Genomic DNA, 27,118 nt, shown 5'->3' with positions numbered 1-27,118 from the left:
CCACTGTCTTCAGGACAATACGCATTTTTAAACTTTCGCGTTGCTGTGCGGGATTGCGCGTTCTAATTCTGGTCGTGCAGAGCTCCTTCTTTGAATTAATGACACTTATTCTTTTCCTGATCGTCGCCATGTTGATTTTCTCTACCCTGATTTACTACGCTGAACTCCACCTCGGTAATGGATTCATTAGCATTCCTGTGGCGTACTACTGGACTTGGTTGTTCAATGGATATTATCGGTGAAAAATCAGCTGTAGCGCTTTAACAGCTATAAGTTCTGATGAGCGCTATAAAAATAGCAGACATTATTTATTATTTATTATTACTGGAGTCTCATCACCATGACCACGGTGGGTTATGGAGATATGCACCCTAACGGAACAGCTGGCTACATCATCGGCATCATGTGCTCCATTGTTGGAATCCTGATCACAGGGATGGCAATTCCAATTATCGGCAACAACTTCAACAAATACTACAGCGTCCTCTGCTTAATCTACGGGGGAATCTTCAGTGACAAATTTGACGAGGATGGCAATTTTACAGACGAGTTTCATGTTGGAAGCCATGACACCAGCACGGCACAGGCACATTCCGGTCATCGTGGCCACACCAAGGTACATCCAATGCAAAGAAAGTGTCACTGGGGTAAGGAAGAATGCATTAGACAAAAGTTGTACTAGTGGACTAACCGGCCAAGTACCGATATGGTTTCAGCTGAAATTTGAAATTCAAAGGGAGTTGAAGTAAACATGCTTGTCAGCAGGATGTATATTTTGAAAAAAAGCTGTCGTTCGCGCGCGAATGATATTATATTGTATAGTTTGTTGACCTAGCTTCTACAAACCATCATATAAATTATTAGTTCCTTTGAAAAGTTATGAAAAATGACGATTTTCTATTCGCACTGGGAGCCCTATACTTTAAATGAAGAATAGCAACAATACCCAAGCTATGTTTGTGATCGTGTCATACCATACAAGGAGCGGCGCTTCATCAATATATGATTTACAACTGATCCAAATTGATGGTGCGTGGAAATAGTTTATCTGTCATGACTTAAGTCTATATATCATACTCATCTTAACTATCTTTTATCTGTGATGTCTAGAAGTTAGAAAATAGAATACACAACTCACTACATGTATATTTATATTGTACTAGTCTTATTTTGCTTGAAAAATACAAAATTATCTTTTGCCAACGACAACTTGAATTTTCTTTTCTTTACTGTTACAGAAAGCACGCTAGTGGGGTTGCAGCCTTCTCTGTCGTTTTTAAAGGTAACATAACACTAACAGCGCCGATTTTCATCTTTATATATTGACGTTACCAGCCGTCTTATCTGATGCGTTGCTGCGTCGGTGATTTTAGTACTTTTGTTCGTTTGAGTTGTCAGCAACTCCAGATCACCTCCGTGGCAGAGACTCGTTAGCCGAAGATTCAAGTGGTTTATTGTTGTTGGTCGATCGTTTATATCATGATGGGGGGAGGGGGCGAAAGTGACAGGAATGAATGACGTGACGAGACGAGGCTTTGGGAAGGATGAGAGAATACGACAATGGATCGCCCGCGTAGTACTCGTCAAAGTGCTGACATCATCGATTCATCAAAGGCGATGAAAAGATAACACATGGGAAAGAGGTAAAATTGAAAAATCCTATTAATGGATTCACGTCAATGTATATGCTACTTATAACAAATGGTTCGAATTACTCGTCTTTATGACATTCAACGGCCAATAACGCCATTATAACCATTGATATCAATGCTATCAATTGTATCCCTTTCTAACAAGATTTATTCACCGCATGATATTGCCATTCGCTTTCTCTGCGTGCAACAACAACTAGTAAAATATACCTCGACTGAGATATCATTACTAAGCATGTCAACACTCAATGGCACTCTTATAGTTCGCAAGGAGCAAATGTTTTCTTTCGAAGTTCAGTGCAATGTAGTAAGGAAGATAACTAGATGATCCGAAACCCAGACCGATTCAACTACAGCTTCAAACCCGAGTATTTCCAATTTAAAAAAGCTACATACCAGGACTTTGGGTGGATCAGCGTTGGTGTGTGAAGAACTTTGTGGACGGAAAGACTGCTTCTCAATATTAGTGGTTCAAGGATACAGGAAACTTCGCCGAGAGTTTGGTGTACAGCTGGCGAATTTGAAATGCTGTGGTGCTAATTGTAAATGTAGACATCATTCTGCGATCTTCTGTTCGAGAAAGGTAAGTGTAACCTCATTCTTCTCTCTGTCAATGAACAGAGACATGGTAATCAATATCGTCGGTGGTCAACTTGAACCATTGCGAGGTAAATGGTTATTCGCAATTAAGCAACTTTAACGTTTACCAAATAACAGCTTGAAATATTTTTCGTGACACAAGCAGAGCTGAAATGTCCTTGTTACAGCTGAAACTGTCTTGTAATTTGGGTATATATCCAACCACCATCTTGAAAACCTGCATTTGAAAACAAACTTCATTTGACCTGTTCGTACCCGACTGACATTGCTTCAATTCTTTGTAGATTGAGAAATCGAGAGACAGACAAGATGGTATACATCGACTTCATGCCTAAACTAGTCCAGTATTACGGAGGAGCACACTCCAAATACGAAAGCTTCAGGTAAGCCATGCCATGTTGATAGAAGTATAAGACTTCGTCAGTGTTAATTTTGTAGTAACAACAGCATTTTATTGCCTTTTCATTATCATGAAGGCTACATTTATAGTGTACACGGATGTAGAGCAAAGGGTTATTGAGACGCACATTTTCATTCCTTCTACTTGAGAATCGAACTGAATTGTAATTTTACTATAACTACATGTAAACGTTTTTCGATTGCAGACGACTTATGCAACGTGCCAACGATTGGCTGGAGAGGAATCCCCAAGTTGTTGTCATCAACTGTGAAACTGTGGCTATCAAACCAAACGAGTATTACTTGGAGGATTTCGACAACAAGATCACGATTTGGGATGAATTCTTCATGGAGACAATTGCTGGGAAAACACGAACTGCCAGACATCCAGTATTACATGTTTTGAGGTGAGAGAGTGTTTGCTTATTTAACAAAAAAAAGAAGATGAGGCGACACCATCATTCCCCTTTCAACGCATTCTATATCAGGCGCATGTTGCGCTCCTTGAACTTTAGGTCTTCGTTGGGGCCGAGCTTTTGATATATTTTACAGCTTGGTATTGGCTATTCAGAGACAGAAAGTAAAATAGGCTTTACCACCACGATTTCGAGTAAAATTGGCCTAAATATGAAAATCATGGCAATTTTAGACGCTCGTACATGGACTTTCGTGTTGTTTTAGATGACCCAGTCAAGATAACAATACTGGTCAGTTTTGAACAATAAGTTTCCACCATATCCAGTAAGTAAGCAATACTAGTATTGTAAACTTTATCATAAATTAATAAGAACCAACACTCCGATTGATTTGAATGAGGCTTTCAATCGAATTCAAAATCTAACAGCTGACATTGCATGGGCATCCCAACTTCACCATACAGTACAATGCCTAGGCATTTAGCCTCAATTCATGCCATAGTTCATAAAGCTTTCTTATCACTTCATGTACAATTCCTTAGTTTTAATACAGATCAAGTACCGGTATACAGGCAATACTGGCCTCCACTCAGGCTTATCATGCAATGGGCGTTGCTTCCGTTGGTCTACTGCAGCAAACACAAGTCAAAAGCTGAACAAAGTAAAGCAATCTGGATGAATGTACTGATCATGATTATTGTCGACGATTTTCAGAATTTGGTATCTTGGGAAGACGTTTGCCGAGGAGGGCGACGACGACGATGATGATGATGACGATGAGAGCACAATCAGCGAAGAAGAAGCCGAGCAGAGGAGGAAAGCATCCATGAAGAAGCGAAAGTCTATATTCGAAAGGAACGAGAGCATGGCCACTTTTAAACAGGACGCAGATCGGAGAAAGTCGATTAGTTCTAAAGCTAGCAAGGACAGTAAGGGGAAGAAGAAGGATGATAAAGGTGAGCCATCTTCAGTATTATCTGGTATATGAGGGCGTCGCCAACTGCAAAGTTTGGCGGATAGCTTGAGATTGCATTTTGCGAGTGCATTCTGCGAGGAACCGTTACGTTGCACGGCGAAGACTGTCTAGAGATTTATTATAAAGGCTTTTATCGGACAGACCAACTCTAAACTTAGCTTAGCGGATTGCCTGTTAATTCAATGAATAATATAAACACTCGTCGGCTTCTGTTACAGGGAAAACAAAGTCCGTAGCGTTCTCCGACACAAAAGACGTCAAACACTTGGAAAAAGATGACGATGATGACGTCAGCGAAATAGAGGAGGACGAACTGCGACCGCAGCAGATTGGCTACGTAAATATCATACCGTGCCGGTATCGTAGCAGCAAAGATCTGAGGTCGAAGCGGAGGTTCGAACACCTTGGCGCTACTATTGGGCGGTTTAACAATAACATGGAGGAGAGACATTTGCCCGGTAAATATTCTTTCTAAGCTTTTCCCAGTTAATCAATAGTGATAATAACAATAATTTTTTTACACGTTACAGTGGTTTTCCGTGGTATCTTGAACTTTGCCCATTGCACTTGTCATACATGTAGTGGTATCCTTCCACTGACAAGCAACAAAGATGGTTTGACATTTTATTGACGGAGACATGAAAAGGAACCGTTCAACGGCCGTTTACTAGGGAGTGTGCTACTCTACACTGCTAAAGTACCAGTCCATTCATTGCAAGTATCTTCCAGCAAAGTGAGGACAGCACTTTTTTTCCGCGACGTTTACTAGCCGAAAGCTAACGAGAGCACTAGGTGTTCAATCGCCATCTTCTAGGTTCTAGTTGTTCCACCTTGTCTGCCTCACTTACGCACCGAGGTGCTCGAACAGAAAGTGCAGGCAGCCAACGTCCCTCCTTTTCCGTACACCTACCCTTCTTTTTACTCATATGACAAATAACAAGGGTTGCTGCGGTATGAACGTCGATAACGGACTGATGGCGAAGACGAGAGGACAGATGTATCTTCAGATGTCCTTCCCTTAACTCATTAGACCATTAATTGGAACTTTTAAGCCTTCGACCGGGAAATATTTTCAACTGCAATCATAAAATTAAAAAACAGTTATATTTTATTACCTTTCAGGGGAAATTATCAGCACCGAGATCTACACGGTTCCCATGTCAGCCAACGGATGTGAATATCCTGATGCCACCTTCTGGAGATTTGGCGAACTAGAGTTCCATATGGCCAGAGTCTATTATTTGCTCGGCGAGTCACTTGGAGAGAAAATAGGTAAATGTCAATACTTGTGCGTGTATTAAGGCTGCACGAGGTTGCATTAGGGAGTTTTCGCAAAGCCCCCGAAAAGCAAACGCGAACGCTTATTCAATTTTTCGACATCATTACCAGTCCTTCGGAACAATTGGATAAGCGTACGCGTTGGGGTGAATTGAAAATGACTGTCGTAAGAATAGCCAGTTGTTCGTATGTAAAATGTATTAGTGACACATTGATTCATATTGTGCTGTCTAAACTTAATGATATGGGCTCCTAATACGTATGTGGACGCAATGACTCAGGAGTACTGGTCTTAAATGATAAAAGCCATCTTCATAGCCACTTAAAACTAATAGAAAAACGTGTACTGTACAGAAATATATACATGAAAAGATAATACAGTGTTGGCACTAAATGATACAATAATTCGTCTTCATCGTCACTCTGCACTTCTTTGTATAGGTTTTGCCGACTTCATTCCAATGAACGATGGTGTCGAAGATTTTACGCACATGGTCAGCAGGGCAAATGAATGGATTCAGAAACAGTCAAAAATACATGTCACCAACTTCAGGACCGACTGGTGTAACTTCGGCGCTGATAAGGACAAGACAATAGAGTATCTTTATCTGATACGTACACGTAAATCGGAAATATTAGTGTGAAAAATTGCTACTACAAAAATCCTTTCAAATCTGAACATTTTACAATGTTATTCATTTTGTGTCTTGGAGCCACAGGAGAGATATAAATTTCTATTTTAATGGTGTAATTCACCTACTTCCGAAAGCAGAATTTGACCGGAATTAACGCAACTTTAGAGCCTCCCGATTGGCTCATCGAAACTCAGCTTGCTCACCGGGATTGCAGATACGACATTTTTGATTGTTCAATCCATCGAAACTAACCTCCTTTTTTTCGGAAATAATTGTACATGTGATTATCACCCCTCTTCTTCAGAACCTACTTTCGTTGAGAGCCAGTCCGCAATACGCCGGGTGTGGATCAATGCCAAGCTTGTTCGTGTACTGAGAGTATGGTACACCACCCCACTGCGACCAGAACTAGTGGAAGTGCCACCCAATCCCGTCGTAAAATGGACGCTGTTCGAGGCTGAGATATTAGTGCAGAAGACGATAGAGAGGGTGGAGACCTTCACAGAAGTCATCAGGAGGGCGCTCATTGATCTTGAAAAACTAGGTGTGTGTGTGTTGTAATTGAATGATGTCGTGTTGGTTAGCCATTGGAGAAGGCTTTAATTCTGCTTCCTGCTCTGAAGAAGCATGAATCGGGTTGTCTGATTGGCCATTGAGTGCAACCGGAAGTAACAACGCTACTCGGTAGAAAGATAATGAAATGTGAAAGACTTGAGCAGTGGCTCACAGTTTCTTTTCTTTCGTAATTTTAGTTTTTTGAAGCCTTTTGCAGCATAACCAAAAACAACACCGAAAACATGCATAAAACAATGCACACAGCAAAAACACTGAACATAAAACGACAGCAACGACATCTAACATCAAGATTTGATACCACGCCATTCGATTGGTGTAGCTTTGCATGTGATCGCCGCCATATTTCATCAAGTGATTTATCCAATATGAAGCTGTCTGCTTTAGCGTCATCTGCTGATCTCGGTACATTTCGGAAGCCTTCATGATGGCTTCTTTGTAGCGTTGATTTTGCATCAATTCAGTAATGTTTGTGTAAAAGTCATCAGCAGTCAGCTTCCTCAATTCTAGGTAAAATCCGAATCCTTTACTCATAAGTCTTTGCGCGTTGTAAACTTGGTCACCGAAAATCGGTAGGCCCAACATCGGGACGCCATGATAGAGTGCCTCGTGCTGGCCGCTGTTTCCACAGTGCGTTGCAAATACCTTGACCTTTTCATGCCCCAAAAGATCATTTTGAGGAAGCCATTTTGAGGCATAGGTGTTTGAGGGGAGATGTTGACCCTGTTTGAGCTTCTTGACGTCGAACTGTAACTCAGCCTTAAGTTTAAGTTTTCCAATCGAGGCTAATAATGTATCGACTGTCCAGTCCGGGAGTTGGACAGCGACGGATCCAAATGATATCAGGACAAAACCGTCACTGTTATCAACGAAATCTTTCAAATCGCCTTCCTGTAGCTGTTTTGCAGGCTTGATAACTGGGCCACCAACGTTGATAAGGTTTGGGGCGCCTGGGATAGGAACTTCATAGACCCTCGCAGTGTCTACCAGGTGAAGCAGTGCTCTGTCAGCGAGGTCCCTATAAGAATGGGTACGCAATGACGTATTCCAACAGCGGGCCCAGAAAGGTCACCAGTAAGCGTCTTGAGTGTCCGCTGACGGAGCGTATAGAGTACTCGTAGTAGACCATATCAGCTGGTCCGGGGGAAAGTAAGAGTGTATGAAGGGCTGGAGCAGCCATATCGGCGAGCAAGATCGGCATAAAATTAACGTGAGGTACGCCAAGGTTATGAGGTATTTGGAAAAGGCATCTACACGTTTCATCTATCACGATGAGGTCCGGTTTCAAGGCGTCCTACTCGGCGTACATCGTCGTATTTTGCACCATATCACACGCTTCTCTTGATACCTTGAAAAAGAACTGGATAATTTCTGCAAATCGGGAAAATGTCATACCGGCAAATAGAATTTCGAATAATAATTTCTGAAACGAATCCGTTTCATGAATTAACTTCTCCCCAGCGCCGCTGGACGTATAATGAACGATATTTATCCCTGCTGCCATATTTTCAGGTGGGTTGAACTTGGTGTCTAATGCCATGAAGTCTTGGTGTCTGTTTTCAATCAGCCCCTCCGCGATTGCGTTGGCTTGTAACACTCTGCTCTTCATCATGTAAGACAGGAGCAGTATCCTCTTTCCTGAAACCATCTCTTGCGAAGCAAGAAATGTTTGAACAAACATGAGTACTAAAAACTTCATCTTCAGTTGGTTTGGCTCAACTGTCGAATTCCTGAGAAACCGCTAACAAAATGTTCACCATCGGGTCCTATGAATGTTATTTAATCTCTTTGTTAAACAAATATACTGCATTTTTCGAGACTATCACAAGGTTGATTGTCTATACGAAGAAATTTTCTGAATGTGTGACAAAATACTTTAAAAGTATCGATTGCAATCCATGTTAGTAATGTGATCTATATAGCCCTAACGCAATCAATGGTTTGTTATAATGCCATTTGTGTGTATTTTTACTATTTTACTATTGAATTGCTCTACAAATGACTGAAGCGAATCATTATCGTCTTCCAATAGAAAAGAAAATTAATACGCGACATGACCTACTTTTGGAATGAGATTTTTAATCAGTGCATATACGAAAGGGCCAATACCTGACATGTTCAGTGACAAATACTAGAAACTATAGGCCGCACTCACAAACATGTCTATCTCATATCTGATCTAGATACAAACTCCAAAATAAAAGCGTGAAAGACAATGGCTGATATGAATAAAGTCTAGCAAATACTTTTACTTCAGTTTTGTACAGAAAGGTCTGGTGTAAATGTACATACAATACAATACAATAAAAACTTGTGAGGCGCTCAAATCCAGCAATTAAACTGTTCGAGTGCGCCCCCTAGCGAGCAAAGCACTTCTGAAATAGGACCGTCTTTAGAGTGTTCCTGAAAGCAAGGAGTGACTGAGTGTCCCGTAGATTACAGCTTAGAGAGTTCCACAGTTGGGGAGCCAGAAAACTGAAGGCACGCCCACCAAATGATGTAGTCTTTGAAAGCGGCACAGATAGGAGGTTCTTGTCAGATGATCGGAGTGACCTCGATGGGGTGTATAACTGCAAAAGATCCTGTAGGTAATCAGGGGCAATACCATTTACCGCCTTGTAGACTAGAGTTAGCACCTTGAACTCGATACGGGCACGGACGGGGAGCCAGTGAAGATCTTCTAGAACATGGAATTTTAGATAAAAGCATTTGCTAGTCTTTATTCATATCACCCAATGTCGTTAATACAATTGTGAATTTACAGTGAATGTGTCTCACAGACTGTCAAGAAATATGATCCCAAAATATGCTTGAAGTTCAAGCTACATGAATTGATGAGAATATATTGCACGATTCAGTTGTGAATTTCGTCCAACTTCCGGTGCACATTGTTATGAAAATTTTACATGTACGTTGTATCAGCGGGCATGCAAAACCGTCTCTGACCGTCCAACTTTTAACGCAAACAGTCATTCCTGAAAGCTATTAACTAACCAATAGGTTTGATCCCAACTTAAAGCAGGTACGAAACTACGCCAATGTCAAGATAGCAGGAAAGGATTTATTGGGGCTTTGATCATGGCTTGGGAGAGTAGGCTAGCCAATGAATAATTCTAAATTATTTTCAATTTTAATTCCAGAAGCTCAGATCCTGAATGTGGAAACAGTTGTGTTGTTCTCTGAATACAGCAAGAGAAAACTCCGCCGTGAGGAGATGGACGTCAACGTCGGCCTCCAAATTAAACACATGCTTAGGTTTTACATCTTCGGGAACATTTTCACCAATCAGCTCAGGATCAAAATTCCCAAGCGAACGCGTGACCAAGCCAAAGCTACAGGGGCGTGGAAGGACCTAGGGGCAAGGCTGCAAGGTGGAGGCCAGGCGCCGACCGTCGGGCGACCGGGGGGCGGCGGGGCTACAAAATCAAAGGCCTGTGTTATATCATGAAGTATTTGCAAGAAATATGTATAAACTATTATCTTAACAATGGTTCTCACTAAACATATACATTTACACCTTGGTTATGTTGTAACATGCTTTACATCTAAAAAAATCCGGTAAAAGCAATGAAAGTAGCCGCAAAAAAACCTCTAATAATTGCGGCACTTTCGATTGGCATTAATGTTGGCGTTATTTGTTATCATACCATTAAATGGTAAACCACAACTAATAAACACCATTATGCCAGATTTCAATAATTTTGATGATGGAAACTTCTTTGTAAGTTTGTAGACATAACAATAATGCATAAAAAAGATCGGCCAGGATGGTATTAAAAATGATAATTACAAAGTATCTTTATGAGTTACTCTTCATTCTAGTGGGACAATATTTGTCTTTCTGGATCTACACAGGCCAGACGGACTTAGAGCCATCGTCTCACGATAGCCGTTTCTCCATCAAGCGAGATATTCTTTCGACACATTATTATTGGTGCATGAACCCTGAACACAACTAATTATCTGGCACGATATGCTGCTCCCCCAAGCGCGATAATCATTTCAGCCTATCAAAAACGAGAAAGTCTACAGGCCTTATAAAAGCCTAGACATAATAACCTGGGGTTATATCATGAGACGAGTTGACAGCAGTCGAGATCATGATCTGAGGAACAATTTCAAGCGACAATGACGGGGAAAGTATTAGTCGTGTTAATCCTTGCCTCCGGAATTTTGCAACTCACTTCAGGTTGGTTATTTATGTCAATTGCAAATTTGCCAGTTTTGTTATTTTCAATGTAGTAAATGTATACAGTGTAAGTTCACCGTAATTTAGAGGGAGAACTTGTATGTAGGATTTAGGTGACCAGGAGGAAAAAAAGCACTTATTCGCCTCCATGTGCCCGCTCATGTAGCAACAGACTTAACGCCGATCACTAATAACGATTTCCGCAAGTGTTGTGGGGTGGTTTTGGACATGTCTAGGAAATTCTACAGCTACATTTAGTTTTGGTGAGATCTTCGTTGCAGTCTGAAATCAGTGCGTACTTACAATACAATACAATAATATATTTTTATAGCGCCTTTCCAGGTTGCCCTGCTCAAAGCGCTGTTCTCCTCACAACTGACTTATTGAAATAGGTTTGAAACAGGTTTTAAAGTGATTAATTGAGTTTGCTGCCTTGATGTTGCTCGGCAGCTTGTTCCAGAGTGTAGGGGCAGTTGTAAAAGCCCGATCTCCATATTTGGTTTTTGATCTGCGAGGGACAAGGCGCTCGGAGCAGGACAACCTGGTAAGGCGCACATTAGTCCCCACCCTTAACAGTGACTGGAGGTACTTTGGAGACATGAATTTGATCCTGCATGCAACGGGTAACCAATGGAGATCCTTGAGGACGGGGGTAATGTGGTCACGTTTGCGTTTGCGACAGATAATTTTTGCAGCAGTGTTCTGGATGCGCTGAAGGGGAGCAATTGTCTTTGCTGGTAATCCATAAAGAATACCATTGTTCCCATCCAAGCGGGATGTGACAAAGGCATGAACTAACCGCTCCGTACTAGTCTTGTCAAGGTACTTTCGGATTCTACCTATCTTATAGAGACTGAAATGTGCGGCCTGGCAACGTTTCTTCACATGAGGCTGCATCGTCATATTCCTGTCAAACAAGACTCCAAGGTCTGGTATTGAGTCTGAACTGGTGATTGTAACACCATCGACTGTAATCTCGGGAGCAGTGCCAGATTTACGGGAGGGGACTATATTGATGAAGTCGGTCTTTGGGGCATTAAGAGATAGCTTATTTACAAACAGCCATTCCTTGACTTCACCAATACAATTCTCAGTCTGCGCCACCGCTTCCTAACCAAGGTGACGATCACCACACTTGAGGAAACCTGACAGCTGGTTGTCATCCGCTTGAGTTTGTAAAGTTCGGGTTCAGGGGTTTTCAAGATAAAAACGATATTGATAATAATGATGATAATGATTATAACATAATAATACTATATGTACATGAATAAAAAAGTAAATAAAGAGAAAAAAATGTTGTGGATACATGAAGAGTCGAAACCGTGACCACCAGATCGAAAGTCCAGGATTCTAACCGTTGAACCACAGAGGTTTTCATATTAGAGTGGCGATTTTCTTCGCATGTAATAGCCTGGCTATTACATGCGAAGAAATGCCCGTGAATTGACACGCACGTGTAAATCATGTTTAAAAGGATGATACAATATATGCGCCGCTGGAATGCAAGGCTTCATAAACTAGATTTTTAGATGAGCGTGTCGCTCATCTAAAAATCTATGCCTCAACGCTGAAGGTTAAAAAACAGTATCATGACTGTCGTGGGAAAAAAGATTGCTGGCCTTTGACTAGACCATGTTGGTGCTGACGTCACCAATTTCCGTATCCATTTTTCAAAGCAACCAGTGCAGGACTAGCAACAACAATGTACTATAATAGTAATGTAATGAAAATATTGTTTACCGTTAAGATTTGTCAGCTTACTGCCAATTTATCATAGCTTTGCAACTTAACTAATAATCGAACCGATATATGGGCGTTTCAATTGACTGGAAAATCTCAATGCCATTTGTTACTGATTCTTCAAACGCCCTTCAAGAGGTTATGGTGGCAATGACCGTCTTTGAGTGTTAAAGAATGAAGCAAATACTAACTCGAGATATTGATGAACACGATCATCTCGCAAATTTCAGTGGGCTACGGGACCTTCCATTCTATCGTGCACAGACTACTGCTGGAAGCCATTTTCACGTGCGTTTTGAGCTACCGTACATAATGCACCATGGATAAGAATATTATGCTTTTGGGTTTATAATTAAGAAAAATGTTGAAACAAGAAACATTCTGCTTAGTGACAACAAGATAGCCCTCTCTGTACTCATACAAGTACAAATTGATCATTTCCTGGAAGAGCTCAGGAAAAAAGTTGGGTTGATGGAAACGGCTGCGCCTATCGCCTAAACCTGTTGATCACAAGACGTATGAGATCATAAACTATTTATCCACAAAGTTCATGCGTTTAAACGTCTTGGTATAATGATTGTACGTACATGTACCGCAGTTTCTTGTTTATCAACAACAAAGATAACAGATAAAAATCATATAACAATGGACAGGTATTTACAAGTTGGTTGATATCTGAATAATTTGTTTGGAAAGAAGATAACAAATGAAAATGCCCGAAGAGATTATTCTGTAAAGACTCATCCTGGTAAACTAAATACAACAGTTTACTTTGGAAAACTTGAATATTTCCACAAGATAATTATTTCCAAACAGCACTTCTAACATCACGCCGAAGGAGCAACTTTGAAAGAAAATACAATTTCTAAGGCGAACCTACGGGTAAACTCATTAGTTTTAATAGGATAAATTGATAGATTGTTACTCTATAGTGACATTTCCATCTTTGAGGTATCAATGTCATTTCGTGCATCTTGTGTTTTTATTACATCGAACATGTTTATTATTTCGTTGTTTCCTAATAGCTCAAAGTGATTTGACCCTTACAATCCAGATTTGTACATGTACCGTCAGATCGCAAGGTCGTTGCAGAAAAGCTTCCACGGAATGTAAAAATTCCATTCACTCAGGTGATTTAACTACGGAATATCCAATGCGCATTGTTCATCACCCGGTTTCTCTTAATTCATAAAAAATAAATTATTACACTGATACTTGAGTCAATGATTGCTACCGCACTATAGGTGCTATATGCACAGGCATTCATTTTGACTGATGGCTTTTAATCATCTTTTGACCTTTAATCTTATTGGTATGACATGCTATTTAAAGTCTTGATTGATGTTTCGTACAGCAGTTTTCGTCTGGTAACATTCTTTGGCAGTCGTTCTAGACGAATGATGCGAATACCACGCTATTAACCCGAATTTCTTAACCGGACACTTGGTTATTCATGCAAGAATTTAATTTCAGACTTGAATCGTCATTAGGAATATATAAAATCCTGCCGAAAGCAAATCCTTGAAACCCCACGTGACTCTTAGTATATCATTTTTGGTGGTACAGGGGTAGAGGTCCTGGGATGAAATATCCGGAGAAGGAATGATTCTTTGATGCGCTTAGGGATAAAGATTATATCTCGGAGGTTGACAAAACCATGTGCGATAATCCGTCAGAATATAATAGGGCAGGTCGAGCAGCGATGTTTTTCCTGAACCTTTCGGGCAGTACAGTGTACATTTGTATACAGGTTCTCACCCAATCAGAATCCGATAAATCTGTGTCGTCATCGGGGCGTCATCATGAAACTTAGAACTAATATGGCGGAAGATTTTGCTTGTATAGTTCTGTTTGTATTTTATACTGTGTAGTAGAACTTGCCATTATATCAATAGATATTTCTGTAAAATGATGCTTCAAATAACGCTGTTCTCAGATCTCCAACTTGTCTCCCAGGTAACTAGACACACATGTGACTGGCACCTAGGAGTAACCGGGTAGTCTGGGCTCTTCAGCCGGGTTATGGCAACCAGACTAGGAGACGGAAACTCCGATATAAAACCTGACCGAAGACGAAACGCACCGGCCATACTGGCGTCTAACCGGGTACGCACGCATTTACAACCTAAAATGCCTATACAAAGCACCTTATTTCGTTGTGGCGTCAGACCCATCTCCGCCACAGGACTGAGGTTATAGTACTTAGGCAGGTTGAACGCTGAAGAAGAAGAAGAAGATCTCCAACTGTTCCTTCTTGTGACATGCCTGATGCTATTCCTGGTGATGAAATATATGTATTAGTAATTGTAGTATATTTCTGGTGTGTTTCACTGTTGCAATAGATCATACAAATACTTAAAATCGTTGCTAGTATTGTTTTGTGCTTGTTACTCAAATTTGAAGCATACAGTATCAAAATATACTGGAGGAAGACCATACACATGAGGCAGTATCGAAAGACAAGTCTCATTCCAGAGAAACATATTCATACTGGAGGAAGACCATTCACATGAGACAAGTCTCATTGTATATTCATACTCAATATGGATGGACTATTCCTTGGATCTTGGAGATGGGCTATTGTTATTGTCCTTTCTGTAGGTATGTTGCAGGCAGCAAAACTCAAATATCTAGAATCTAAATAACAAGGGAAAGAAACGCATTATAAAAATAAAATATAAAGAAAAAAAGAAAAAGAAAAATGTTGTCCACAACCGGATTCGAACTCGCTACCTTTTGATCGAACATCGTATTCTGCCATTTCTGACGAGCGCTCCACCAACTGTTCTGAAGTTTCTAAGACTTCTGACGTCATGTATTTGTCGAAATCTGATTGGCTGAAAGTCCCAGTACAAATGTACACGAAAGTGCCCCAAAGGTTCAGGAAAAAAAGTCGCGGCCGGGCACTTTTTCTATGGATAGTCATTAGGAAAGAGGAAAATAAGATGTTGCTGTTCAACATGTTGAGCTTGATAGGTTATCAGAATATATTATTTTGTCAGGTACTTGCGAGCCTGAGGTCACAGGCATGAATATACTAAGCGGCAGCAGCGCCGGAGAGACAAATATCATCATAATTGGAAAATGTAAGTTATCTGTCAAAAATTCCACAAAAAAAATCATACCTTCTAAGTATTTGTGCCCAAATCACATCGCACCATTCCTGGTCAGTTGGGCTAATAATTTTCAATTTGTAATGCATTATTTTGTGATTGGTCAATTTTTAATAAAATGGATAGGGATCTTTAAATGGTTTTGAGAATATATTTTAAGGACAAATAATGATCATTTTTGGAAAATTACATTTTTACGTCTTACCTTAACGACCTGGATAAAACAACTAGTCTCTCTTATATTCCAGGCCTCAGGCAGGATGACAAGTCGCCTAAGAACGAGGTGTGGTTAGTGTCCTGGAAAGAGGCTGTAAAGGGTACTGTTAATGACGAACAGTCGAACAGTGACAAAATAATTTTCCGTACACCGTAAGTTTTTTCCGAATACCAATAATGCGACCTGCCAAATTTTCGCGGGAGTTTCATTTTAGCGGATTTCGTGAATAACCTACATTGTACATGATGTTTCAGAAATTCCCGAAATCCGCACAATGAAACGGTGCAAAAATTTGGCCGTTCACAGTACAATGAGGCATATTTCGAAAGAGATAATTCAGTGCAAAATACTGCAAATCTACTGTCTTTACAGAATTTTCTGTTGCGATGAGCAACAAAATGTCCTCGAGCATTATTAATTCGTAACAAAATTTCCTTTAGGAAAATTGCTGACGGACATTACAACCTGCGAGTTAAAATAAATGGCGGGCCTAAGGATGTGCAATGGGGTAAGATGTGTGCAGCAGATAGGGAGAAATGCCTGTTCAAGGTAAGTATTGAGGATTTGGGTGTATGCAAGCATTTTTTTAGAGCAAGATACATCGTGGGCAAGGGCTTTAAGGGCAAGACTAAGTTTTACAGAGTCACAGAATAGGTGTGTTCCTTCTTCACAGTACATCAGCAAAATCCATGCTTGAAGAAGGAACATTTGTAGCGCAAAGTCAAGGAACTCACAGTTTCCTAAACTGCTAACAGAGGTCACTTGAGACCCCTAGCTCCTGCATATTATGCCCCTTTTACAATGTCACGCATTTAACTTTAAAGGTGACGACTAAAGACGACACACCGACCGTAGAATCAGTTGAACCATCATCTGGTCCTCCAGGTAAGTACTACAAGCACAGATTAAAAGGTATCTCTTAATCTTTACTTGTTTTTACCAGTCTTGCAATTATAGTTGAGAGACTCTGGTATCACCAATAATCAATGAAACCGCTCGCCCTATATTACAATGTAGGTATCCCCGACTTGTGCCGATCACTGGTGACGTCAACAGGATATCGGTCCGGTCTTTTAAAAACAAAGTACTGCACTTTTTTGGATTTTCAGTTTGAGGGTGCCCTTATTGTCGGTATTCTTACTCTGAGATTTATAAGCGTTTTTGTATGAATAGTTTAATTTGCCCATTCCATTTTCAGGCACCATAGTAAAGATCCAGGGTAACCTTATCACTGACTGCACACAAAGCGACAACATGGGTTGCAGTGACAAGGCGGTGAAGATCAGGAGGTAAATGATATATATACGTGTGGCAACTCGCATGTTATTGGTGGTAATTCATTGCTTGAAATCAAATTGTTTTTTTTAATTTCAAGCAACCAAAGTATGGCGTGTTCCTAGTTACCGGAATCGCCTGTCCAAAGAGCCAACAGATTTGGTTATTTATATTGATGCACAGAATCGATCAAGACTCGGTCGCGGGGGTTAAAGATATCTAATGCTGGTTTTAGTGCATTGAGACACATTTGTCTATAATGTAGTGTATATTATAGTGTTTTCTTTATTGTTTTACTTGGACAAGTACTTCTTTTTTTTCAGAGTCTACGTTGGCGGTTATACATGTGATTTAAGGATTAATGGAACAGATGAACAGTACGTAAATTTTGGTGCAGCCAAGATAACAAAATGATTCCAAAATCAAAGAAATGGACTGATATGATATTTAACAAGGGGAACAGAACGCGTGAATGAATGATACGTGACAAAAATTGTACATGTATCAGAAAAAAATACAGATAAATAGAGTTATAACTTCTTCCAATACACTGCGTGAATCGTTTCTTCTTCGCTAGGTATGGTATCGAATACAACGAAGCCACCAAACACGGGTCCTTCAAATGCAAAATAAGCGGAACATTCGTAGGTAAGGATGTAGTCAGTTGGGTAGTGTCTGTCAGGGACAGATTTGAATAACACTTTATATCGGATATATATTTTTTTGAATTACAGGGTTAGAATTTTATGAAAGTTTTTTTCACGCTCTGTTTTGTCGGCAGATGGATATTACTGTGGCCAATTCTCGAATGCTGTTGGATACAACAGTTCTGCAATATATACTCCAGCTGGCGGAATGCTGAGGTATTTTTTATAAACAGAGAATGTAATCATGCCAGGTGCGATTCTGGAGGAATTTGGATTGACACGACAACTGTATACTTATTTTAGAGTTTTAGTCTGTGGCCTCAATGAAATGTTTCTTTTACTTTTGTAGGCTGCCAAGATATAAGTTTTATTGTTGACGGAGCATATGGGAGGTATGTCCATCAATTAATAATAAAAACGTCTTTACCAAATAGAATAAACGAAATGACAAAGAATTGCACTGATATAGGAGGAAGTTTTGATAAAAATATTTTAGGCCGAGTAATTCCAAAAATGTTTCGTTGGATTGCGACTGTCTTCTTACGATTGACGAGCAGATGTGAAGTATACTTACGATTTCATACACTGACTTACCAACAAACATAGTAAACAATTTTGTGACCAGTTACTGTTATTACTCTTGCAGATCCAAGGCCATGACGACATCAATGAGGGCCATGACGCGCACCGACATCTGTATGATTGAGACACGCGCAGGTCTGTATAGTTCAATGTCCGTTGCCTTGTTCTATGAAGGACAACAATTTTTTTCCTGAAAAAAAGGATCAATGCATGTAGATCTCAAGAACTTGATTGTTTCACCATCTAGAAAAAGGGAGACTTATAGCATGTCTTCCCTTACAAGGATTTCAGAGAGCAAACTGTTTGTTTTGTTTCACATAATGTTTGCCAAAAAACAATAACTATTCCTGATGTGCTATCCTGCCAATTTTCTATACATTTATTCCGTTAAATGTTTGTCAGGGGTGAAAGGAGTTTCACCAGCAGCAGGCAGTACAGAAGGCGGAACAATTCTTGAAATAGTAGGATTATATTTCGATGAAACGACATCTCCAGCCAAAGTAACAGTAGGAGGTACGTACAGTGAATTATTTTCATATTTGTTAACAACATGAGCCTGAGACCTTGGTCATCACTAGAAGCAGACGCGGGCAAGATGCATTTAAGGTAATGACTGATGGCGATGGTCAGTACTTTGGAACAATTTTTTGCGACAGTTTCTTCATTTCTCAGTTCTATTATAGGAGCAAAAGTGTTAGTCCAATCTAATCCTTTCGTTGACAGGGACACCTTGCAAGGTGCTAGCATTAGAGGATACGAAGATAACCTGTGTCACGGCCCCAATGGCTCGTCAGAATGTAATGTATCCAGGTAGGACAACAACTTGCAAATATCAGCAGAATTAGAAATAACCATACATATAGAAAGTAGAGCCTAATCAAAAGTTTCATAATACACAACTTGTAAATACGTTTTGTTTATCTAATCCTACCTATTTTAGGCTACTGCTGATGACGGAAAATTTTACTCTGTATTAAACAAGCAAGGCAAACCGTAAGAATGGACACCCACCTTGGAAGTTACTCCAGTCTACGACACTTACTAAAAACAAATATATCGGGTGGCTTTAAAACATCGTCAGCTTTACGGGTTGATAACTTCTTGCATATCTAACATTGGTCACTGCATTTTTCGTCCTGCACTTGTTCGACCGCCTCTAGTGCAAAAATATCCTGCACGTTAGAATAGCCATAACGTTAAAGCAAACAAAATATACCGGTTACTTTTCTTCTAAAAACAGGCAACCGTGGTATCAAAGTTGAAATCTGGAATGAAGAAGAGGACTTAGACAACATTGGGAACTTAACGGCAGCATCAAACAGCTCCATGTACACCACGAAGATACTTAATTCCAGTGAATTCTCTAGCGACACGAGCCCTTGCGTGACCAAGCTGTCCGGTTATTTCGTTGCCAAAGTATCAGGCGTACATAAATTTTTCCTCAAGGCGAAAGCCTCCGGGCGGTTGTATTTTAGCCCGATTGGAAGACCTGAACACAAGGTAGGTCCCAGGACCAATTCGCCCTAGGAATATCAACATCAATCGTTTAGAATCAATCTCCTCGGGAATTAATATAAAGCCTTTTATTGGTAATAGAAGGAATAAATATAAATGTGATGTCTAAGACGCAAAAATATTTGTTTAAATATTTTGCTTAGCGATATGAGAAATTCGACACTAATGCAAGTAGAAAGAGTCGCAATGTCCTCCACATCGTGCTTGAAAGTAGTCGGAACAGTCACAATATTTTACCTACTGACCTGCTACTCGGCCAACGCCCACCATAGGGCGTAACAGGCGTTTCCTGACCATTATTGGATTTGCTCGGGGTTCTTCTACCGGCCATTTTCCTTGTGTCCACTTCAATCTCCATCTGCTAAATCTTGTATTTTTCAGCAACTCATCGTCAATGCGACGAGCTTTTCACAATTCCCTGGGTCGGCTGAATTTGATCTGAAAGAAGGGGAGCCGTATGTATAACCATATGTACACACTTATTGAGAATTTGGCTGGAGATCAAGGATTGTTAGACCGTCGCTCTCAGGCGATTTTATTACCGTAGTTTTTGACTGTTCTTAACTCCCAAAACCTACCTGCTACTATCAGCCATTACATTGGACTCTGGGGATCGTCTTCGTTTTATTTTAGGAAGTGACTATTTGGCAAGCCCGGCTCACCAACCAGCGCCTTTTTTCTGCCCTAGATGGAGAGCCGAACTCATGCATATTCAACCATCTAGGAGCTCATTATCATTCGTGGCAACACGGTCAGCAACACTGGAGTTACAGTGAAACGCCTTTAGAAATGCACACTAATGCATTTAACATGCTTATCAGTTAAATCACGTTTATGACTTTTTTTGTAAATCCATACAGTTATGTACATGTACATGCTTCTTCATGGATTATTGACCAAAACCCGAGTTTAGTAACAGAAATTGAATCGAGAGCGGGAAGTCGGCCATTGTTAAATATGCGCATATAAATTCGAATATGACGTCACTGCTCTCTGATTGGCCAACATGTTGTAACCTCTCCGGCTCGCCAAAGAGGGTAGTATTTTTGCCCTGTTTGGCAAGTCCAGCTTGCCGAACAGGGTGGCTTTTTAGTGCTGTTTGGCAAGCGGCTCTCCAAACAGGACAAAAAAAGATGCCTGTTCGGCGAGCGGCTTGCCAAATAGACCCAGCCTTTATTTTAATCATGCAAAATAGGCCAATTGCAAGATCGAAGATCAAGTTGCTTGTTCGGACTCAATGAGATGATAATGCACTATGAGGTATACATCTATCTGGATGCCGGGGATCGACATCCTCTTAAAAGGACCATACGTATATCATGTGATGTTCTCTATTCTTTAGGTATTATCTTGAAGCACACCAAAGCAACCCTACTGGTAACTGCGCTGTACGAATAGCGGTCCAAGTGTACAACACAACATTCAACAGTATACAGCACACTAGTGACGCCCGTAATGAGGTACAAGCTGTCGAAATCAGATCAACAAAGATAGAGGAGACTCAGGTCTGTCCATTTGATATCCACAAAACTGATTAGCTTGAAATGGAGACACCTCAAACTAAGAGTCAAGAGCCAATACTCTATTTAAAGGCCAAGTGCCGCCAGGAAAGCCACGAGCAAAGGCAAAATATAGGCAAATGAATATAAGTATTATCTCTGGGAGCCCGAGGTGCTAATGAATAAAGTTTTTTGTAACCGTTTATGACATCGCCGCCTGGATAGGGGTTGTCTGCAGCCTGGATTTTTTTATCGTACTATCGTTACGCCGTCTGTACAATACGGTGTACATTGTGCCTGCACTTCATACACTCTGTACAGTCACACGTGTTTGTCATTCGGACCGTCAAAAATGGATCCGGATGGGGATGCCAGCTCCCTTATTGGATATAACATTGACCAGCAGGATCGTGTAGATGGCGCAGTGATAGACAAGTACGTACGCCTATCTGTCCTGTAAAAAAAAGGTGGTCCTGGCTCTTGGCTCTTTGCTCTTAGTTTAGGGGATCCCCTTGAAATGTTCTAGGATAGTGTCCTTAGGACACTTATATTCCAATGGGACATATTAGACTGCAACATCGGCAAGACATTTTCAGTACATTTGTATGTATGTTGATGTCACTGATGGGAGTGACCATGACATTTTAGTTCCGTTGCCGGTCATTTATTTGCGAGTTATTTGAAGTGCTCTTTACAGGAAATTTTACTGGAGAAGTTGCCGAATGTACAACAGGTGAAGCGCAACGAGCAACAGTCTGTTGCCCTAACAGGGAATGGCGAATACCAACTAAAGGTGGACGGCATGTCAACTGGTAAGAAGATCCTACAACAGTAACTGCTTTAGATGGATTTTTTAAATGACTGCTGAGTTTCTGTCCTGAACTATCATGCTAACATGTACATTGGAGTGTTACTGATCTTGTCGCGACATCAGCTCATCTCGTTACTAGATTACAAGAAATGTGGAACACTTGTTGAACTTATTGCGGTGTAGTCAGCAACCATAATCATTAATCTGCCATGCGTCCATGGTTATAAAGATGTCTTCTTTTTTTGTCAGGGTTAGTTGATTCCTCACAAGCAATCTCCGATGTGCTGAGGGCGATTGAAAATCTGCCAGTTATTGGAACCGGTAACGCAAAAGTCGAAGGAACAAGTACGAATTACAAAGTTACATTCACAGAAGACAAAGGTATGCTGGGCTAGCTTCCAATCATAAAAACAGCTTCCTGGTGATGCTGAGTTATTGCTGAGCCATGTCTGTAGTTGTATACAACATTATTAGCCTGCGTACCGCCCGAGTAGGTAGTGGACAATCGTTTTGAGACCTTATGCACTGTGGAATTAGGTCAAAGCTTTCATCAGGCATTTTATCACCTGCGGACGAAGGAAACTGGAATGCGATACTCGCTCTGATTTTCAACAACCAACCTGACTAAATAATGTGCTTAAACGTACATGAAACTTGCCTGTTGACTTGCATGACTTTCTTTGTCATTCCTCTTTACACACCAACATAGGCACAAGAAGAAAGATAGAGGTCATACCTCGTTCATCAAACCTGACGGGCACAGTGACAGTTGATACACAAGGCACAGCAAGCATGGAATATACATATCTTCAACATGATGGTGTGACGTCTGGAATGAAAATTAAAGCAAATTCAGATGCGGCAGAAGTGAGTACGAAGTATATATACAGACGGTTTTATAGTTTAACAACTATGTCATTTTCATTACCCATATCAAAATAGTTAATCCATGGAAGAACGTAACTCTAGATTAAGGATTCCCATCTTCATCAACATGTTAAAAGGTCACAAGGATATGAAAAAAGAGCAGACAATTATTATCATTCCTCGATTAATGCTTATCATTGTATCACTTTGTCTTGCAGATCGAAAGCGCCGTCTTGGACATATTCAGTAACAAGTGCCCAAACGATTTCTATGCACCAGAAGCAACAGAAGTGCAGTACTCCCAGAGCTTCGAGTCTGGCGACTCTTGCGTCGATTCCGGAACTATTGAAATCGGGGTGGCATTCTGCGGCCGTAACAGTCTGAAGCTGGCGGCGAGAACACCTACCAAGATTAACTTTCATTGTGATAAGTCTACAAACAAGGATGACGTGATGTTAGAGAAGTTCAAATTCGTAAGTCTTTCGTTTCTTGAGAAACCGTACACTCTAGCAAGGATACTTACGTATGATGATCTGATATACATTGGAAGTTTGCCTTCAAACATTCTATCGTTGATCGAAAAACGGAAAGCTAGTAGTCTTCTCACCTTCTCAGAATAAATACTGCCGAAAAAGGAGTAGAAACTTCGCTTTCAAAAATCGTTTATTTAAAAAAATCTGATTTCAGCTTTGTTTTGCCAGCCACGGACACATCCGGAATGACATCTATGTATATTACAGCTACTTCCAGATCAATCGTAAATACGGCACTGTTTCAATTTCCCTTGCCGAGAAAAGTATTCACAACGTCGCTGTCGATGGGTACGTAAAGCAAGGTTTCCGCAGTTGTAGGCTTATTAGCCGTTATCGGTATGAATGTGAATTACCCGCCAAAATAAAAACATTGAAACCCATCTACATATACAGAGGCGGATTTTAATTTCTTGTTTTACGACAGAAGATCTCACAAAACTGCCTACATTTTCAATTCTTTTGTTTTATATCTAGATGGCAGTATCGATGCATCAATATTTTCGATTTGATACTGCCAACCTTGCCGTCCGGTAATCCTATAATGGGACTACAGATATTGGCAATGCACATGTCGAGACATCGCCCATACCAGTTGTCTGACGTATTTGCGGATGACATTCAGATGAGGAAGGAGTTACCATTCAGTGCAGCTGACCGAGAGGGTGAGTTTGCAATGCAGTCATTCCACCATTTCTCAGATTCTAGTTCGTTAAGTAACAACTCTGAGGATTGCAATGAAAGGCTTTTTTTGCCTTGGGAGTTCGCCTATGCTCTAATCATGCTGTTCTAATTGTTCCTCTTAACAATATTGCTTACATCCAAATCAGCGATTAGCCTTGTACTTATGGAATAACCGCTAGGGGACACTTTGAATATTTGTAAATACTGGATTCATCATATCCTACCATGAAATATTCTTGATTGGGCGGTCGAAGTGTCATGAATGTTTCCAGCCAGCTTTAAAACACATGCGTTTTGCACAACATTTATCTCTATATCGCTTACATGTATCAAAGTTATTACCTTATTTCCTTTCCAGTATTGCACACCAGACGACTCGCGGTCAAGAACAACCATCGCGTACGGAGTGTTAGGGTCCAGCGACTAAATTCAACATCATTCACTGTTAAACTGGAAGCCTATAACTGTAGCTCTGACTTCTCCCTTATTCAACCTTACAACTCTGAGGTAGATATGGCCTTAGTAGTAATGAACAAATGTAATTTAAACCCTTCCTCCTCTTCATCACGGAAAATTTATCATTTATTGCTTTCGTCTCCCTCCATTTCGCAATTTGATATAAATGCAAACTCGAATCTAGCTTTAGTCTTTATATATATCTACTACAATCAGAGTGATTCTCGATAGCCTGATTAATTGACAATTCGAGCAGCAGGTCCGGCTGGTTATCACTTAAAATGATCGAAGCTTTACCGAAATAAACTCAGAGAATGAAATCTACCTCAAAAGTTAATAGTACCTTTCATTGATCTTCAGGGCAGCACAACAGGAGACCCGGGCACGTTCCGCCAGTCTACTTGGCCAAGTGGGGCAGAAGTCACAGTGAGAAGGTTCTCACGTGCTTCACTCCCAGTCACTGGAACTTTCGACCTAACCTATAATGGAACGACAATTACAGGTAAACCACCATTTCCAATGGTGTCATTGATGGACGGATTACAACTGAGGGGTGCGATATAAACGTACACCAGTTGATATTTATTTGATACCAATCAGCTGGATGCACGTACGTTGTAACACTTGCCTTGGGTGAAGAGTTGGGCTGTGTCAGACTTATTTTAGTTTCTACAATATGAAACAATTTGGAGAAGCAAGTGGAACAATTACAAGTTACAAAACGTGTTTCCTCTCCTTCTAGGCCTCTTTAACAACTTTATCTCTTTATCTCTATTAGCTGTTTCAGCTCAGGCTGGTGCTGGAGAACTCAGACAGATGCTACAAACAGCCGGGCTAGGGGCATTTGGCGTTGGGAGGCACGGGACATGTGCAGGCTACAAGTGGAATATCTATTTCAATGATGGTGGTGGCAGCAGGACGCTGATAACGGTATGAACGATCATTTACCGGTACTGTATCATCCTGGCCTTATTTAGGTCTAGTATGGATTAAAGATATATGCTTGGGTATGAATCATCCTCGAAAACCAGTGTCAGTCGTTTGATCCTCCCATCGCACACGTTACTGAGCTCCATCATAACATCGAGTAGCCAGCTGGTGCCGAGTGAAGTTCAGGATGAGTATGAATATGTCTTGCAGACTAACATGTACATGTATTTTAATGGCTTGAACTTCAATCCGTTCCAGATATCCGATTCAAACTTGAAGGGAACCGATCCCACGATAACAACCGACAAAATATCCACCGGTAGCTTGTTTCTGAACCCTATTCCTGATCGTTTGCTTGCTACGTCACACACCAAGCCACAGGTAAGCGTTCCAAGTGATCTGGTAATTCGAGTCCGCGATATGTTAACCCACTCTGAATAAATGAAGAACAGCTTTCCTGCGCTCTAAACGTCGTGTGCCCATGATTGATATTCCGTGTCTAATTTGTTCGTCAGGTGGTCGTTACGATCAATGACATCCCATCAAATTGCGAACAAGGAAAGTGTGATTTCACTTGGGATCCAAGCAATACACCAGTAGTCTCATCGGTCGTGCCAAATAAAGGTAAGAGCGTAAAATACAGTTCGGTTTGCCTACTGAAAAAATACACGTTCACTTGAATCAACTGTTTTTAAGGGACACAGACACTGTCATGTGATTTAGATTTTTTGTGTCTTTTGAGAATCCTTCTTGTCTAATAATCTCCAAGAATAACTTGTCGTTCCTGCCAAACCCTTGAAAGTTGAACATTTGCAAAGCAATGAAAATCCGTACTTTTTAAAACCAAACTTGAGACACCTTTTGAAGAATTGTATTAGATCGTTGATGTCCGTGGCAATGTATCTTCGTTACATGCAAGTTCTCGGCTGTCACCAAAGAAAGGCTGCTTCCCGCCCACTAGTCCCCACAATCACGGCTTTTGTCAAATAATTTTTCAAATGATCCAGAATTTCCGGGCATAGTTTATGTATCAACTTGAAATGTTGATAACATTCTTCCAGGTATCAAAGATACCATTGTAACTATCACAGGGACTGGCTTCCAAACAGACAATGCTGAGAATACGGTACAGTTTGGAACCAGTACTTGTTCCGTGGAGAGCTCGAGTGAGACGGAGATACGATGCAAGCTGGGAAAAGGAATATTTGGGACCTACCCTGCGAATGTGACGGTGGCGGGGAAGGGCAAAGCAAAAGGAAGTGCAGTGTTCAAGTATGACTCCCAAGTCACTGGAGTCAATCCCACCAATGGCGGCACAGGAGGTAAGCAAAACAGAAAATATAAAAACGAATCTTTTAGGCTAATGCATATATACAAAAGCAAAGCATAGTGGCCGGGCTGGGCAGCGATTTTTTTTCCTGAACCTTTCGTGCAGTACAGTGTTCATTTGTACACAGGTTCTCAGCCAATCAGAATCCAAACATCGTATTCTGCCATTTCTGACGAGCGCTCTACCAACTGCTCAAAAGTTTTT

The 27,118-nt window shown here is 40.7% G+C and overlaps 2 protein-coding genes across 2 annotated transcripts in view; both read left to right on the top strand.

The window, feature by feature from the left end:
* The first annotated feature begins 1,859 nt into the window (after nt 1-1,859).
* On the top strand, nt 1,860-10,296 carry LOC135492885 (uncharacterized). The gene is made up of 9 exons (XM_064779579.1): nt 1,860-2,235; nt 2,537-2,635; nt 2,858-3,058; nt 3,782-4,023; nt 4,262-4,501; nt 5,166-5,315; nt 5,763-5,942; nt 6,261-6,500; nt 9,670-10,296. The coding sequence occupies exons 2-9, from the start codon at nt 2,562-2,564 to the stop codon at nt 9,975-9,977; spliced, it is 1,635 nt and encodes a 544-aa protein (XP_064635649.1). The 5' UTR covers nt 1,860-2,235; nt 2,537-2,561; the 3' UTR covers nt 9,978-10,296.
* A 314-nt stretch (nt 10,297-10,610) lies between these two features.
* Nucleotides 10,611-27,118, top strand: part of LOC135492045 (fibrocystin-L-like) — a 36,418-nt gene continuing 19,910 nt past the window's right edge. The window contains exons 1-27 of the mRNA XM_064778151.1: nt 10,611-10,718; nt 15,461-15,544; nt 15,820-15,940; nt 16,229-16,337; nt 16,613-16,673; nt 16,987-17,077; nt 17,387-17,440; nt 17,641-17,711; nt 18,060-18,102; nt 18,357-18,427; nt 18,695-18,805; nt 19,016-19,102; nt 19,533-19,792; nt 20,189-20,262; nt 21,150-21,312; nt 22,004-22,118; nt 22,367-22,498; nt 22,827-22,984; nt 23,203-23,457; nt 23,672-23,805; nt 23,992-24,179; nt 24,557-24,705; nt 25,015-25,156; nt 25,433-25,584; nt 25,843-25,965; nt 26,100-26,208; nt 26,646-26,906. Of these exons, the coding sequence (XP_064634221.1) occupies nt 10,658-10,718; nt 15,461-15,544; nt 15,820-15,940; nt 16,229-16,337; nt 16,613-16,673; nt 16,987-17,077; nt 17,387-17,440; nt 17,641-17,711; nt 18,060-18,102; nt 18,357-18,427; nt 18,695-18,805; nt 19,016-19,102; nt 19,533-19,792; nt 20,189-20,262; nt 21,150-21,312; nt 22,004-22,118; nt 22,367-22,498; nt 22,827-22,984; nt 23,203-23,457; nt 23,672-23,805; nt 23,992-24,179; nt 24,557-24,705; nt 25,015-25,156; nt 25,433-25,584; nt 25,843-25,965; nt 26,100-26,208; nt 26,646-26,906 (3,379 nt within the window). The 5' untranslated portion in view covers nt 10,611-10,657. The remainder of the gene's footprint in view (nt 10,719-15,460; nt 15,545-15,819; nt 15,941-16,228; nt 16,338-16,612; nt 16,674-16,986; nt 17,078-17,386; nt 17,441-17,640; nt 17,712-18,059; nt 18,103-18,356; nt 18,428-18,694; nt 18,806-19,015; nt 19,103-19,532; nt 19,793-20,188; nt 20,263-21,149; nt 21,313-22,003; nt 22,119-22,366; nt 22,499-22,826; nt 22,985-23,202; nt 23,458-23,671; nt 23,806-23,991; nt 24,180-24,556; nt 24,706-25,014; nt 25,157-25,432; nt 25,585-25,842; nt 25,966-26,099; nt 26,209-26,645; nt 26,907-27,118) is intronic.

Source organism: Lineus longissimus, chromosome 8 (assembly GCF_910592395.1).
Source record: "Lineus longissimus chromosome 8, tnLinLong1.2, whole genome shotgun sequence".
NCBI classification, from domain to species: Eukaryota; Metazoa; Nemertea; class Pilidiophora; order Heteronemertea; family Lineidae; genus Lineus; species Lineus longissimus.
The sequence above is the reverse complement of the archived record's forward strand: the minus strand, read 5'-3'. Positions and strand labels throughout refer to the sequence as shown.